The 16,276-nt window shown below is 50.9% G+C and overlaps 2 protein-coding genes across 7 annotated transcripts; one reads left to right on the top strand and one right to left on the bottom strand.

Moving 5' to 3' along the window:
- Nucleotides 1-92: 92 nt before the first annotated feature.
- On the top strand, nt 93-15,486 carry TRIM50 (tripartite motif containing 50). 6 transcript variants are annotated; one of them, XM_073884263.1, is made up of 8 exons: nt 107-185; nt 6,406-6,496; nt 7,081-7,492; nt 10,633-10,728; nt 12,378-12,608; nt 12,698-12,720; nt 13,782-13,906; nt 14,549-15,486. In XM_073884263.1, the coding sequence occupies exons 3-8, from the start codon at nt 7,094-7,096 to the stop codon at nt 15,136-15,138; spliced, it is 1,464 nt and encodes a 487-aa protein (XP_073740364.1). In that variant the 5' UTR covers nt 107-185; nt 6,406-6,496; nt 7,081-7,093; the 3' UTR covers nt 15,139-15,486. The 6 variants fall into 6 exon arrangements, with proteins under 6 accessions (XP_025720410.2, XP_073740364.1, XP_073740365.1 ...); XM_073884264.1 differs by lacking the exon at nt 6,406-6,496 and adding an exon at nt 6,794-6,896 and having other exon boundaries at nt 115-185; XM_073884260.1 differs by having other exon boundaries at nt 117-185; nt 6,400-6,496.
- On the bottom strand, nt 1,498-1,895 carry LOC112817496 (small nuclear ribonucleoprotein G). Its single transcript, XM_025864627.2, has one exon. The coding sequence runs from the start codon at nt 1,867-1,869 to the stop codon at nt 1,639-1,641; it is 231 nt and encodes a 76-aa protein (XP_025720412.1). The 5' UTR covers nt 1,870-1,895; the 3' UTR covers nt 1,498-1,638.
- Nucleotides 15,487-16,276: the final 790 nt, after the last annotated feature.

The raw sequence follows: 16,276 nt of genomic DNA, 5'->3' as shown, positions 1-16,276 counted from the left end.
GCGGACTCACGGCGCGTGATGGGGCACGTGACGGGGAAGCGCGCAGCTGGACGGGGCACGTGACGGGGACGCACGGAGCGGGCGCGGAGGATGATGGGAGATGCGGCGGTGGCCCACGGAGCGCGATAGGGTTTGTGGCGGGGCGTGCTGGAGCGCCTGGCGGGGGACGCGTGGATGACGAGGAGGTAGGTGTAGGGGACGACGGGAGGCGCAACGGGGAACGCGACGGGTTCGCCTGTGGCAAGACGGGGCTCACGGGGGGAATGTGGGGAACGAGAGGGGGCGCGTGGCTGGGGTGCGCCGAGTGACAAGGCACGTGACAGGGGCGGGACAGCGTGAAGGGGCTCTCGACGGGGAAACGGGGAAAGCTGTGCGGGCGGGAGGGAGCACCTGGCCGGGACGTGTGGGATGGCGCGGGACATGGGCCCCCCGGGGGGTGGTGGGGGGACTGGGGGCAGGGGCTTGCGGGGGGGGGGAACCTGTGGCGGGAGCGCGCTGGGGAGGACGAGGTTCCAGAAACGGTCTGCTGCCGGAAGCCGTCAGGCCCCACAGAAGAGGGTTATCTCCTCCTTTTGCACTTTTCCTCGTCCTCCTCCTGGTACCGGAGCCATTTAGGCGCGGACACAGGCCTTTAAAGCCCAAATGCCCAGTTCGTGAGAAAAGGAGGCGACGTGTCCCCATATTGCTCGTCATAGACCCACAGAACCCGGACCCGCTCCCTGGCTGTTACGGGGTTGCAGGGCTCTTGTCTCACGGAGCGGAAGCCCGAATCTCGTGGGTACAAAAGGGTTGAAGTGAGGTCAAAGTTGATTAAGTGAAGGTGAGAGCGGAAAGGATAGAAGCTCTCTGGAGTGACAGGGCGCCCCGATGGGTTGTCACTGGGGGCTTTTAGCGGCAGACTTTCATGGAGAACTGACTGGGAAGCTTGTGGCCTTGAGTTTCCTGTGCCGTCTTGGTTTGAGCATGGACTCTTGATGACACGCCAGTGACTTAATTGTTTGAGGTGTGGTCATTTTCTAGGATTACGCTGTAGCCGCCAAAGAAAATTACTTCCTGACATTTAGGGCCAGGTGGTCTGTTTCTTTATCTCTTGTTCACCTGGCTTAGCGCTTCTGCCTGCCAGGAATAGCTTCAGAGCCCAGCCAGGGGCCCCCTCGGTCTCCCTGCCTATACCTTAACCCTTTCCTTATTCATGGGGGTGCAAAGCAAGGATGGGCCTGATCCTGCCCCCTCCGGCTTGTTCCCTGGGTCCGTCCTCGCTTGCCTACTCCAGGACGGAGAGGTCGCCCCTCTCTCCTACACCAATCTCGCCTTGACTACCGGGCCGTTTCTTCAGCTTAGATGTGTCCTAAAATGTCACATCTTAAACAAGCCCCCCTTTGTCCCACGTCTCACAGGTGGCCCCGTTTCCTGCTCTTCACAGAAAAACTTTTCACAAGAGTTGCTTCGAAGGCTTTCGCAAAGATTTTACGCCCATCCTTCATTTTCTCTTTTTTTTTTGACTATTATAAAAGTTTATTTAACAAAAAAGTTCAATATGAAAATGCACACGACCTGATTTTTATATTGTAGTGAAACAGGTACTATGGAGGGGACATGTGGAAGCAGTTGATTTCTTCTGATGAACACACCCATTGTTTATACTCGCTCCAAGGCTTCTAACATGATGATACTATTTCCTCGTATTACCACCATTCCAATATTGTTCTGTTGCCCACTAGTTGCCATCTCCACACATTCATCTATCACAAGATTCATAAACGGATCGAACCCCCGTAATATTCCTTGGACATGTCTGCCACCATTTAATTTCAATGACAATTTCTTGTCCATAAATTTTTTCAACTCGGGAGGGTGAGCTTTGCTCATGGTGTCTACTGCGCGAGCTCAAAGATGCCTCCCTCCTTCATTTTCTCTTTGACCCACTTCGGTACCACTTGTCCCTGCTCCATGTCACCAGCACTGCACTGAATGCCATAAGCCATAAGATGCCTCTTTGTCCTCAGATTAGTGGACTCTTGCCAGCATTTGATGAAGCTGACCTCTCCTTGAGTGCTTTTTTCTTTTCTGTATTAGTTTCTTATCTTCACAGTCGGTTACCAGAAAACTAGTTGTTTAGAGCCGCAGGTATTTATGATCTCATCTGTTATCAATTCTGTAGGTTAGAAATCTGACACCAGTCTCACTGGACTCAAATCAAGGCCTCAGCCTTAATAGAGGTTCTTGGGAAGAACCTGAAGCCCATTCATGTTGATAAATCCAGATCCTTGGAGCTCTATACCTGAGGTCCCCACATCCTTGGCACTTATCAGCCAGGGGCCATATTTAGCTGTTAGAGGCCTTCTCTCCTGCCCTTGCTCCTGGGCTCCTTACAGGTCAGAGTTAGCAACAGCATGCTGAATCTTCTCATGCTTTGAATTCTCTTGCCTCCTCTTTTGCATGCCTTCCTGACTCTTGCCCGGGAAAGTTCTCTACTGTTTCTTTTTAAATTTTTTTATTAAAGATTTATTTAGGGCGCCTGGGTGGCTCAGATGGTTAAGCGTCTGCCTTCGGCTCAGGTCATGATCCCAGGGTCCTGGGATTGAGCCCCGCATCACGCTCCCTGCTCAGGGGGGAGCCTGCTTCTCCCCCTCCCTCTGCTTCTCCTCCTGCTCATGTTCTCTCTATCTCGAATGAATAAATAAAAAAATCTTAAAAAAAAGGTTTATTTATTTTTAAAGAAAGCGTGTAAGGGGGAGGGGCAGAGGGAGAGTGAGAATCCTCAAGCAACTCCCCACTGAGTATGGAGCTCGATGCAGGGCTCAGTCTCAGGACTCTGAGATCATGACCTGAGCTGAAATCAGGAGTTGGACGCTTAACCAACTGAACCATCCAGTTCCCTACTGGCAAGGGGTCCCAAAAGTTTCCTACTGTTGAGTGGTCGTATGGATCTGCTTCCTGGTGACTGTACTCTCCTGATTTTCTTCCTACCTAACCAGCTGTATTTTTTCAGTCATGCTCTTCTTCCCGATCTCTTTACATAGTAGCAACCTCAGGGCTCTGTTCTTGGATGCTTGCCCTTCTCTGTTTGTTTTTTTTTTTTAAGATTTTATTTATTTTTTTGTCAGAGACGCAGCAAGAGAGGGAACACAAGCAGGGGGAGTGGGAGAGGGAGAAGCAGGCTTCCCGCCGCTGAGCAGGGAGCCCGATGTGGGGCTCGATCCCAGGACCCTGGGATCATGACCTGAGCCGAAGACAGACGCCCAACGACTGAGCCACCCAGGCGCCCTTTGCCCTTCTCTGTTCTATCCCAGAGAGAGCCTAGCCATTACCACATTTAAATATATGATGTACTTTAAACAGGTGTTATATACCTGACCAGCCTAGAGCCTCCCCTGAGCTCCAGAGCTCCGGGCTCCTGTGCCCAATTGCCTTTCTCAGTGGTTCTCAAAAGTGTAGTTCCCAGGCCAGCAGCAGTGTTGTCTGGAAACTTGTTAAAAATGCAGATTCTTGAGCCCATTCCTGTGCTCCTGAATCAGAAATTTGGGCCAGAGGCCAGAAGTTTGTTTTTACTAGCACTCCAGGTGATTCTGTTTGCTGAAGTCTGCAGACCACTGCTACTCAGTTGCTCCACCTGGATGTTCTGAGGTGTCTGACTCTAAATTTCCCCACCTACTGTTTCACCTCGATCTTTTCTGTATCAGGCTTCACTATCTACACACCCAGGTGCTAAAGCTACTGTGTATCTACACAGTGGCCAGAGTGGTCTCTTAAAAATACCAGACAATATTTTCTTGGCTTAAAGTCCTCCAGTAGCTCCCACTGACCTTGAAATTGTTACTATTATTGGGCGCCTGGGTGGCTCAGTTGGTTAAGCGACTGCCTTCGGCTCAGGTCATGATCCTGGAGTCCCAAAATCGAGTCCCACATTGGGCTCCCTGCTCAGCAGGGAGTCTGCTTCTCCCTCTGACCCTCTTCCCTCTCGTGCTCTCTGTCTCTCATTCTCTCTCTCTCAAACAAATAAATAAAATCTTAAAGAAAAAAAAAAGAAAATAAATTGTTACTATTATTATTTTAAGTAGGCTCCATGCTGGGCCCCAACACTGGGCTCAAATTCACGACCCTGAGATCAAGACCTGAGCTGAGATCAGGGGTCCGATGCTTAACCCACTGAGCCGCCCAGGCGCCCCTGCCCTTTAAATTAAATCTAAACATTTACCCTCCTCTGCAGGGACCTCTCTGGCAACCCCTCTGACCTCCTCTCCTGGAGTTCCCTCTCACTATGCTCCAGCTACTCAGGTCTCCTCTCTAGGGTAGCTCATACATACCGAACTCTTTCTAGTCTCGGAGACTTTGCATTTGCTGCCCATTGCTTGGTCTGCCCTCCTGTAGTCTCGGTAGCTGGCATTTTTTTTATCCTTCAGGCCTCAGCTCAACCATCCATCCTCAGAGACACTGCCCTGCCCTTTTCTAACATGTCTCTCAAACAACCCGTTATCTCCTGCCCTTTTTGTTCACTACACAGTTTACTTCCTGCCTAGCATTTAATACTACGATGTTGTCTTATTTATGATCCTATCTCAGTCCTACTACCGTTGTATTACAAATTCTGAAAGGACAGAAACCTCATTGGTCTTGTTCTCTGATGTCTCCCTAATGGTCAGGTTGGTGCTTGATACGTAGCAGGTGCTCAGTAAATATTTGTTAAATTAATAAATTATCTTTCTGCATAGCTGTGCCAGACCTTGGTCTTACTTGTCATGGAGTAGAGACTGCCCGCACTGGCAGACAGGAATGCTTAGGCCTATGGGGCCTGCAGGTCTAGAGCTCTTCCTTCCTTCCTTTCTTCCTTCTTTCCTTCCTTTTTATTCATCTAAACGTTTGTTTTTAGATTTTTTTTATTCATTTAAGAGAGAGCGAGAGAGAGCGCATGAGCAGGGGGGAGGGGCATGTAGAGGAAGAAGCAGGCTCCCCACTGGGCCCGACATGGGGCTCAATCCCAAGACCCTGGGATCATGACCTGAGCTGAAGACAGACGCTTAACCAACTGAGCCACCCAGATACTCCTCTTTCTTTCTTTCCTTTTTTAAGATTGATTTATTGAGATGCCTGGCTGGCTCAATTGGTTAAATGTCTGCCTTCAGCTCAGGTCATGATTCCAGGGTCCAGAGATTGAGTCCTGCATCGGGCTCCTTGCTCAGCAGGGAGCCTGCTTCTCCCTCTGCCTCCCATTCCCCCTGCTTGTGCGTGCTCTCTCTCTCTCTGACAAATACATGAAGTCTTTAAAAAAATAAAAATAAGATTGATTTATTTTTAGAGAGAGTGCGCATGCGAGTGTGGGGAGGGGCAGAGGGAGAGAATCCCCAAGCAGACTCCGTGCTGAGTGTGAGCCCAGGGCTTGATCCCAGGACCCATGAGATCATGATCTGACCCAAAACTGAGAGTCAGAGGCTTAACCAACTGAGCCACCTAGGCACCCTTAGCGCTCTTGTTTCATTTTCTTTCTTTTTTTTTTTTAAGATTTTATTTATTTTTCAGAGACAGAGACAGAGAATGTACAGACAGAGGGAGAAGCAGGCTCCATGTGGAACTTGATCCGAGAACTCTGGGATCATGACCTGAGCTGAAGGCAGACTCTTGAACCGACTGAGCCACCCAGGCGCCCCAGAGCTCTTGTTTCTTAACACTCCGAGAGACCCACTCCCACCTTTTTTCCAGTCAGTAATTTTTACCACACTCCCATGTTTTGCATGGTATATTAAGACTATAATATTTATTGACTGTATAAAGAAATGTCATTGAACTTCTAAATCTCTGAGAGACTTTATACAAAATGTTCCTAATTCAATAATATTGAGTAAAGGAAGTGAGACACAAAAGAGCACATACTAGGTAATTCTGTTTATTTGAAATTCAAAACCAGGCTATGTTAATCTACGATGGTAAGAATCAGGTTAGTAGCTATTCTTGTAAGGGGGTTCTTACTGGAGAGCACATAGAGTGCCTTCTGGGTGCTGGAAACATTATGTTGAGAGTGAGTATACACATGTAATGTGTACATCAAGCATGTAGTTAAGATTTGTGCCCTTTATAGAACTCCTATCTCAAAACATTATATAAAAATACCTTCAAAAATAGATTCAGAAAGAATTGTGTTGAAACATCAGTCCACTCCTGTTTGGGGTCTGTAAGGTGTGGCTGGGGACCCACTCAGTCTCCCCCACCTTCCCTAAAGCACAGCCAAGGTGAGCACCTGCATGTTGGAATTATCAATGTTGCTGGCCAAAAGGAGGCTGCCTCCGTAGTCCCGTGATATGGCCCAGTTTCCACCTGATTCTGGGCGACCTTGAGGACACAGGGGTGTTGCTGGGAAAGAGGAGGAGGAAAGGGGCAGAGACTAAGGGTGAAGCTCACGTTCAGCTGCAGTCCCCACACCTCTTAGTGCCACTGCCCATCCTGGGGAGAAGAAAAAACTGAGCAGATCTATTGGACATCTCTGCGGATTCTGAGAAAGCAGGTAGTTCATTATGGAGGCTCTCCCTAGGTCTGCTGCCAACTTCTACCTTGGTGCCTCTTCTCTCTCAGTGCCAGTCAGCTTTCACAGGGTCTCAGGCTCTCCAGAATAGCAGTCTCTGCTTTAGAATGACCTGGGGGGTGTTTGTTATAAATGTAGATTTCTGGGGCTCACTGAAAATGTGTGAAGGGGTGACTCAGGAAATTGTGCTTCCAATAGCTGCTCACCAGTTTGAGAACTGATCTAGAACATGGGAAGGACCTTTGTTTGTTTTTGCTGTCCATTGCTGTGTCCATGCAGCTAGAGAGCACATTGCTGGTGTCACTCCAAATGACCTTGCAGACAGCTCCTTTTGTGTTTACCTCCAAATCTGAGTGAAAAATGTAGAATTCTGCATTTCCAAGTGAGTTTTCCCCAATTAAACCCTTCGTTTTTAAAGACAGAAAACGGACCCAAGGTCATAGGGGTTGGGATTGGAATCCAGGACTGGAGACCCTAAGGCACTCTGATTTCCAGTGGCACTTGCCAGGGGGTGGGGCCCCAGGGGGTGGAGGGAGCAGGTTTGAGTAAGCTGCCCTCTCTTCTAGCCGGGCACCGTGGATGGCGTGGCAGGTGAGCGTGCCTGAGCTGGAGGACCGCCTTCAGTGCCCCATCTGCCTGGAGGTCTTCAAGGAGCCCATGATGCTGCAGTGTGGCCACTCCTACTGCAAGGGCTGCCTGGTGTCCCTGTCCCGCCACCTGGACTCAGAGCTCCGCTGCCCAGTGTGCCGACAGGAGGTGGATAGCAGCAGCTCCCCGCCCAATGTCTCCCTGGCACGGGTGATTGAAGCCCTACAGTTCCCTGGGGGCCCAGAGCCCAAGGTCTGTGAGCACCACCGGAATCCGCTCAGCCTCTTCTGTGAGAGGGACCAGGAGCTCATCTGTGGCCTCTGTGGCCTGCTGGGCTCCCACCAGCATCACCGTGTCACGCCTGTCTCCACTGTCTACAGCCGCATGAAGGTGGGCAGTGAGGCTGTGGGGGGCAGGGTGCGTTGCAGGGACACAGGGAGCCCAGCTCCTACCCTCTCTGGCCCCATTGCCTGGCAGAGAAGGGTCCCAGGCCAGGATGCCAGCTCCCTCCAGCCCTGTCCTGGAGCAGAACTCATAGAGCATGCGTCCATCCATCGTGTTCTGAGCAGCTGTTCCAATCTCCATCCAGGTGCTGGGGACTACTGACCTGCATGTTGGAGAGCCCTTGTCAAGTGGTAGCCCCTTCCCTTGCTCGGTTTTTCTTTGTAGCTCTCATTCATATTTTGAGCGCTCCGCGGACAATGCATGAGGGCAAGGACTTTGTTTTGTTTCCTCAGGTGTTTTCATGCCTAGAGCCATGCCTAACATGTAAGTAAAAACTCAAAGCGTATTTGCAGAAACAGTGGATTCCTGTCCTCGTGGACTTTTGCCTCAGATCTGGCAGGTCATCATTTAAGGTGAACGATGATGATGATACTCTCTTTGGTGAATATGTTGATCTAAGGTTTACGAAGGGGATGGGGTTATCATTGTACTTTACAAATGAGGAAACAGGCTCAGAGAAGGTAAGGGTCTTATCCAAGGTCATACAGCTTGTCAGTGGCAGAGCGAGGACTCAAACTGTGGCCAGTTTTCTTTCCATTGCAAAACAGATCAAAGAAGGGCAGGAAGGATTCTTGGAAGTGAATTGCTAGAGAGTACCTGGCATAGTGTTTGGGAGGGAGGGAGAGTAAAGGTAAGGAATGACAAAATACAGGTGATAGGGGTGGGAAAGAGAAAGAGCATCGAGATCTGAAGGCAAAGTTCCAGGGATTTCCTGGCTGAGTGCCCTGGGCAGCATTTCTTTGCTTCTTCAATCCTGGAAGACAAGTATGAAACGTGCACAGGGCCAGCCCAGCCATCCACCAGCCCCTCTTGCCCACAGACGTTTACTCGGCACCTGACGTGTGCTTGGTGTTGTGCTAGAGTCTGTAGTACAATAGTGGGCAAGAGTTTTGCCACAGTCTGGGAGTCTGGCAGAGAGTCGCATGTGTTGAGTACTACTGTCAGGGTTAAGTACAGGCAATGGGGAGACCACCTCAGATGTAGCTCCTGCGTGGTCTCAGGTGGTCAGGGAAGGTTTCCTGGAGGAAGCAGACTGCTGAACCAAGACCTGAACCACAAGGAGGACTTGGTAGGAAAAGAAGGGGAGGAAAGCATTTCCTGTATAAAGACAGCCCTGCAAAAGATCAGGAGGGAGGGATATTTAAGAAATTATAAGTTCTTTTAAGCTCAGGGGAGAGTTAGGTAAGTGGAAGCCAGGTCATAGTACGGCTTGTGTGACACGTGAAGGGATTTGTATTTTATTCAGAGGACCATCCTGGTTGAGGGGGGGCACTGGAGAGTTTTAAGCAGAGTCCTGATGTGGTCCAAGCACTCTGTCGGAGGGTGGACTGGAGAGTGAGGCTGGGGGGTAAGGGACTGGGAGTAATTACATATGGGTGGTAATTGAAGCCGTAGGAGCGGAGAAGACCAACCAGGAGTGCCTGCAGCATGATAGGGAAGACACAGATGATGCCCCCAAGGAGCACCAGGGTTTAAGATTCAGGTAAATAGAGCACCCCAAAAGGGACAGAAAGAATCCACAGAGAGAGTAGGAACACTGGCTGAATATGGCCTCCTGGAAATCAGAACAGAGCTTTTTAATGAGAACAAGATCACTTATGTGAAATGCCTGCTGAGGATTGGAAAGAGTCTGTTAGATTTAGCAGTAAGGATTGATTATCTTGACAAGAGTAGTGTTAGTGGAGTGTGAGAGGAGGAAGCCAAATTGCAGTGCAATGAAATTGAGCCTGTGTTTTATTAGCCCAGGAGAGAAGGAAACACACAGGAGCTCTCTCATCATTTCTGGCTTGGAGCCTGGGACTGCTTGGGTCCTGGTTTTAGATGTGGGTGTTTGTGATCCCAAGACTCTTCTCTGTGATGCAACAAAATTGTGTTCCTTTATTAGGTCCCTTTCATGCATTCCTGTTTTCCTCCTATTGATTGAGATCTTGAGGTTATTTATTTATTTGCATGATTTTTTTTTTCTTCTCCCAGTGACCCAGTTTGATGGAGAAAGAGGGAAAGAACTAATCTCATCTCTCTCTGCCTCAGGAGAGTTTTACCACTAGAATTCTGTTCTTGGGTTGCTATGAGATCTTCTGATGCCTCATTATCCAGAGCAAGACTCTGTGTCCATTTATCCCTACACTGACTTTATTCTTTATTCAGCTCCTTTCCTGAAAGGCTTTTGTAGCTGTGTTTTTTTTTTTTTTAAGTTTATTTTTTTAGTAATGTCTGCACCCAGTGTGGGGTTGAACTCACAACCGAGAGATCAAGAGTCACATGCTCTTCCAACTGAGCCAGCCAGGTGCCCCTCTTGCCGCTGATTTCTGCTTGGGAATTATCTAAGCCAGAGACCGTGTATGCTCCATGGGCACAAACCAGCAGGGCTCCTTTTAAGTAGTGCAGCTGTTTGGGGGTCTAGGTGGTCCTGGTTGAACCCTTAAGACTGTCAGGTTTGGGGCCAGGAAAGCCCAGGAGAAGTGAGTTTACTTCAGCCTAGGGAGGCCCCAAATCCAGACTGGGCCGGAGTCTGCCGGGAAGGATTCTGGTCTTCATAGGGAGTGGGGAATCTCCAGGTATAAGCGGGGCAACCGTATGCACCATTGGCCTCCCTTGGGGCCATCCTTTTTGTGATATCTTGATCAAATGCCCACTGATTCTAGAGCTGCTGGTGACCAGAGAGTTTACTTGGTGGGTACCCAATGGCCAGCATTCCATTCAGGGAGTGTTGGCTTCAGACTGGTCATCGCCCCTCTTGGATGTTGTGGTGGACAGTGTTTAGCGCCCGTCTCCATGTCCTGAAGAGGAATGACTTGGAGATCCTTTTCTGTCTGGGTAATTCGTGCCCTCAATGTGGAATATCTTTGAATAATCTTAACCTATTTTGGAGTCAAGAGTACCTGAGTAGCTCTTTCCCTGGTTCCACTGGGAGTGCTTGTGGCCATTGGGATGCTCCCTGGAAGGGTGAAGCCCAGGGCTGGTCCCAAGGAGCTGAAACGGTGAAGGAGTCGGCTACTCATGAGGCCATGGTACATTGTCTCCAGGAAGACCTAGCGGCTCTCATCTCTGACCTGAAGCAGGAGCAGAAGAAGGTGGATGAGCATATTGCCAAACTGGTGAACAACAGGACCCGGATTGTCGTGAGTGCCCTTTCCCTCTGTACCCTTACCCTGGGGCTGGCCACCTTCCCTTTCCTACAGAGCCCAGTTCTGATTTGTTCTTTACAGAAATCCATGCCTTCATACAAAGCCAGAATTCAAAGCATTCCAGGGCGGAGTGGGGGAGAAGGGCAAATCCCCTCAGGGGAATCAACTCAGTTGTTAGGACTCTGTCCAAATTGGCTGTCTCTCTCTTGTCCTTGGGAATGAGATAACACAGAACCTAAGTCCTAGAGGTAAACAGCTCAAAGTGAGGGCATGACTCTCCTGCTCTCTACGTCTGTTTGACCTTGACAGTCTGGTGCCCGCCCAGTACCTGGGAGCAGAGGTGTGGAAAGGCTTGGTGGTTTTCTGCTTTTCCTGAGTGACAGGCACACTGGGGCTGGGAGGCGTTCTGAAAAAAAGATTCATGGCAGCTGTACTCTCAGTTTTGAAGGAGAAAAAACACTTTATTGATAGTATAAAAATCTAATAGAATCAGAAAGAAGAAAAGGGAAATCTGCGCATAGATGAGTGCAATGATAAGCAGTAAAGGAGAATAAGACAGTTACATCAGATCGGGTACTTACAACATCCAGCCTCATTAGCTGGGGAAGCTCCGTGGAGATGGCCAGGCTGGAGTCCCGATGGAGAGGCCTGGGCCAAGCATCCTCCCCTCAGGTGAGATTTCCAACTGACCGTCCCCATAAGGACCGTATTTATAGGGCAAATGAAGTTACACATGTGTTTGCCTCTGTGTAGTTTGGAGTGAGCTGCATTCCTCCATTATCATGTCTTTCCGTATTCAAGGAGCCTGTGCTGGGTGTGCTTGCCCCTCCTCCCAGATTCCATTCTGGGGGGCCAGCCCAGCCTGGAGCTAGAGTGGATGTAAGGCAAGATTTATAGCTCTTGACATCCAGGCCAGAAGGGCCAGTTCTGACCTGGAGGCCAGCTATTGTCCACTAATCAGGCTCCCAAGGTCACTCATGCAGCACGAGTTTCACAAACAACATTCTTCCACCTGCCTGTGTGTAAGTGCAGGTTGGGGGGTGGTCAGGTATGCAGGACAAATCCCAGAAAGCTCCATCCATACAGTCCAGGGAGGGTGTGGAGCCTGGGCGCTGCAGGCAGTTGTGAAACAGGAGCTGGAGGCCAGTGTCCCCTGAGAGTCCTCTCCGTTCACCTCCCCACCCTCAGAGGGAGACGGCATTACCCCTTCCCGGTGGAGGCTGAACTCAGGGTCACACATGGAATCCTGGCTGTCTAAAGTCTGCTCTCCCAGGGACTTGCAAACTTTTTTCAGTTGTGGAATCCTGTACTAAAGCTAAATCTGATATGCACATTTAATAGCAATATTGCCCACCACCACCTCCCAGTAGTGACAAAGCAATAGCAGAGCCACTGTGTTTGAAATGGGAGCTGGGGGCCAGTCTCTCCCCTGCCTCTGTTGCCCTCCCCATGGCCACATGTGGGATGCCCAGGCACAGTGTGAACACTGGGCAGGAGTCAGCCCTGCAACTGAACTACTAGAACCAGCTCCAGTTGGAGGCCCAGGAAAGCCTAAGCTGCCAGGGCCTAGGGACACCGACGTCAGCCATAGCCAGGCAGTTCTGGTCGAGGTTCCAGCTGTGACCAGCTCCTCTTTGTCCCAGAATGAATCTGATGTCTTCAGCTGGGTGATTCGTCGTGAGTTCCAGGAGCTGCACCACCTGGTGGATGAGGAGAAGGCCCGCTGCCTGGAGGGGTTGGAGGGTCATACCCGTGGCCTCGTGGCCTCCCTGGACATGCAGCTGGAGCAGGCCCAGGGCACTCAGGAGCGGCTGGTCCAGGCCGAGCGCGTGCTGGAGCAGTTCAGTAATGAGAGTCACCATGAGTTCATCCGGGTGAGTGGACAAGGGAGTGTCCCCCATGCCGAGGTCCCCAGGTCCCAAGAGCCTCCCTCATGCCTTAACCGTCCTGTCTTGTCTTCCAGAAGTATCACTCCATGGCCTCCAGGTAATAACCTTGGAGGGAGCTGTCAGCTTGGATCTGGTGGCTCCTCTCCACCACTTTCTGCCTTCAGCTGTACCAGTGTCTTGGCAGCAGCTGCCCACATCTGGCTCTGTACTGAGCCCAGGGAACACAGACGAAAGTCATGCCCCTGCCTTTAAGGGTCTCAAAGACTGGTGGGCGGCAGATGGTGAACTATGGTTACGTCACTGTGGGTACCTAAAACCATAGAAGTTCACTCGAGCTTCAGAAATAACAGAAGGTGACTGGGGTTGCAGGTGGGGGGAATGGGCGAAGATGATGCACAGGTGGACGAGCTTAGGGCAGAGGACAGGTGTTGACCAGGCAAGCAGAGTGGGGAATGGTCACGTGAAAAGGTGAAGTAGGGTGTAGGACTTGGGTATTTATTGTATGATGCAAGGCAGAATGGGCAATGAATGGGAGAGGTAAGAGCCAGAACGAGGGGCCATGAATCCTGAACCATAGCTTGTGGGAAGGGATTGAACCCATGTTCCAGTCCCAACAAATGAACAACCATGCAGTTCCTTGGCCTTCCTCAGACTCTGATTGTGAGAGTCTCCTTGTTTTTTCAAATTTTCTTTAGTCTTAAGGACAGTTGGGTTAGGAACATTGGTGTAAATGAATGGACAGTGAAGCTGATTGGGAACAGGCGTCCACTCCAGCTGTGGCTAGGGGCCAGGGTCGCCCAGTATAGGGCAGGGGTCCTCAAACGTTGATGTGCATCAGCACCCTCTGGAGGGCTCATTACGTCAGATCACTGGGCTCTAGTAATCACTTTCTGATTCAGCAGGTCTGGGGTGGGACCTGAGAAATTTGCATTTCTGGCAAGCTCCCAGGTGATGCTGCTGGTCTCGGGCCTGCCCTGATGTAGAGTATTTCCCCTTCTAGGAAGGGGGCAGGCACTCAGAGTGGGGTGGAGGGGAGGAAATGACAGGCATCTTCAGTACACAGTCTTCTGAGCTGCGACTGGCTTGTTGGCCTTGTGTCAGGGTGAAGGGGTGGGTTTGGTGTGCAGCTCTGCCATCATGGTGAACCGTCACCCTCAGAGCAGAGCTCCAGCAGGCCCGGCCTTTGGAAGGTACCTTCAGCCCCATCTCCTTCAAGCCAGGCCTCCACCAGGCTGACATCAAGCTGACCGTGTGGAAGAGGCTCTTCCGAAAAGTTCTGCCAGGTAAGGCTCCAACCTGTTCTCTTTCCTGAGGGCTGCCCTGCAGGGTGGGCACAGAAGACTGGAAGGGTGTTTGCATGGGTTAGTGGTGAGAGCGCGGCTTTGGGGTTCCACCAGACACTCCGGGCTCAAGCTCAGCTCCAACTCTTACTGGCCAAAGACAAGTTGTGTAATTTTTTTTTTTATTTTTTAAAAAAGATTTTATTTATTTAAAGAGCGAGCGCTCGAGTTGGGGGAGGGGTAGAGAGAGAGTGAGAATCCCAAGCCGACTCCCCACTAAGCACGGAGCCCAACCCAGGGCTTGATCTCACACCCTGAGATCATGACCTGAGCCGAAATCGAGAGTCGGGCACTTGATGGACTGAGCCACTCAGGTGCCCCGAGTGCATGGCCTTTTCCTTAACCAGAATGCCTCCCTCATAGCTATCCATTTTTTCCCACACTTCAGGAATTGTTCATGCATTCAGCAAGCATCCTTAGGGTTGCCTCTTCTGGGCCTGGCCCCTTATTAGAAGGCCCCTCAGATACAGGGATGAGGCCATGGCAGTTCCTCAGGGGAGGAACTCAGGGCCTCCAATCAAACTCCTTTGTGGCAGGGTATGCTGCCTTCTGTGTAGCTTGAAACACTTCTTTGATCTTTCTTAGCCCCGGAGTCCCTCAAGCTAGACCCTGCCACTGCCCACCCCCTCCTGGAACTCTCCAAGGGCAACACGGTGGTGCAGTGCGGCCTTCTGGCCCAGCGGCGTGCCAGCCAACCTGAGCGCTTTGACTACAGTACTTGCGTCCTGGCCAGTCGGGGCTTCTCCTGGGGCCGTCACTACTGGGAGGTGGTGGTGGGCAACAAGAGCGACTGGCGCCTGGGGGTCATCAAGGGCACAGCCAGTCGCAAAGGCAAGCTGAGCAAGTCCCCAGAGAACGGCGTGTGGCTCATTGGCCTGAAGGAGGGCCGGGTGTATGAGGCCTTTGGCTGTCCTCGGGTGCCCCTGCCTGTGGCCGGCCACCCCCACCGCATCGGCGTCTACTTGCACTATGAGCACGGAGAGCTCACTTTCTTTGATGCTGACCGCCCCGATGACTTGCGGCTGCTCTACACATTCCAGGCTGACTTCCAGGGCAAGCTCTACCCCATCCTGGACACATGCTGGCACGAAAGGGGCAGCAATGCACTGCCTATGGTGTTGCCCCCGCCCAGTGGGCCTGCCCACCTCACCCCCCCACAGCCCACCAAGCTGTAGGGTTGCTGGTGGGTCTGCTGGGTTCAGCGAGCAGAGATGAGGTTCTTTACTGTTTGGGAAGGTCTTTGTGCCTGTGTGTTCCTGGAAACACCTAATGATAAGAGAAGGACTCTAATCCCTTCCCTGTCAGCCAGGGGCATATTTATTAACCTTTTTGCCAGGTTATTCACCTGCTTATTAACCAACAGAACCAGGCCTTGGTGTCCATGGGTTAAGATAGGCTTCACTTGATCCCTCCTAACCATGCTTTCTGTTTAACTCTTTTAACAGAAGGTGGAAACATTCCCACACATAGTTTCTCTTTGTCATCATGAACTTAAGGATAATAAATGTGACATTATCTTTAAATTATTTGCAAACGTTAACTGCTGTGCATACATACTGTTTTATGCTCAGGTCTTTAAAAGCAGCTCCAACCTCTGGTCAGCCAGAAGTCCCCTCTACTCTGGGCTCGCTGGTCTGTTGGTAGAGTCACATCAATCATTCTGTTACTGCTGTCTTCAAAGACCATTCTCGATCTCCCTCTCCATTAGTTGATATGGAAATAACACTTCTTCAGAGCAGAAGCAAGTAGGGTCCAGATGGACGTGGCCTGTCCCTGAAAGCTGCTGGGCACGTGGGAGCAGGCCCAGAGCCTCCATCTGTTCATGGCAAGTCTGCCCCTGGCCACAGCTGATGGTGTCCATCCAGACCAAAGCTGGGACAGCTGAATTCTCTCCCAAGAATTTGAAAGTTGGAAGAGAGAATGGTTGGGGCTGAGTCATCTGAGACCTAGTGCTTTAGAGAGAAGCTTCTCAGCCTTGTGCCACTGAGCTCTGTGGAGTTGCCTGAGCTACTTCCCTGGGGAACCACTGTCCTGGTGCCCTGGCGCTTACCCACATTGCCCACACAGGCAGAGGCTTGACCCGCAGCCTAAGTGATCCTCCAGGAACCCGAGAGGATGGGAGGTTTGTGAGGCATGAGAGGTTTGTGAGGCATTGGTCTTATCCCATGGGAGACTGTCAGGAGAGGTCGCCTCCCAGGATCTGGTAAGTGTGAAACTTCCTGCACCGCCTCCCGCTGAGCAGAGCTGTAGACTGTAAAACAGCTTAACTGCATCTAGAACTGGCTTCTCAGCAATGGGAAATCCCCCAACCCT

Source organism: Callorhinus ursinus, unplaced genomic scaffold (genome assembly GCF_003265705.2).
Source record: "Callorhinus ursinus isolate GAN/ISIS: 27379988/994484 unplaced genomic scaffold, GSC_fseal_2.0 scaffold55, whole genome shotgun sequence".
Classification (NCBI taxonomy): Eukaryota; Metazoa; Chordata; class Mammalia; order Carnivora; family Otariidae; genus Callorhinus; species Callorhinus ursinus.
This window is presented reverse-complemented; position numbering and strand designations above follow the sequence as displayed.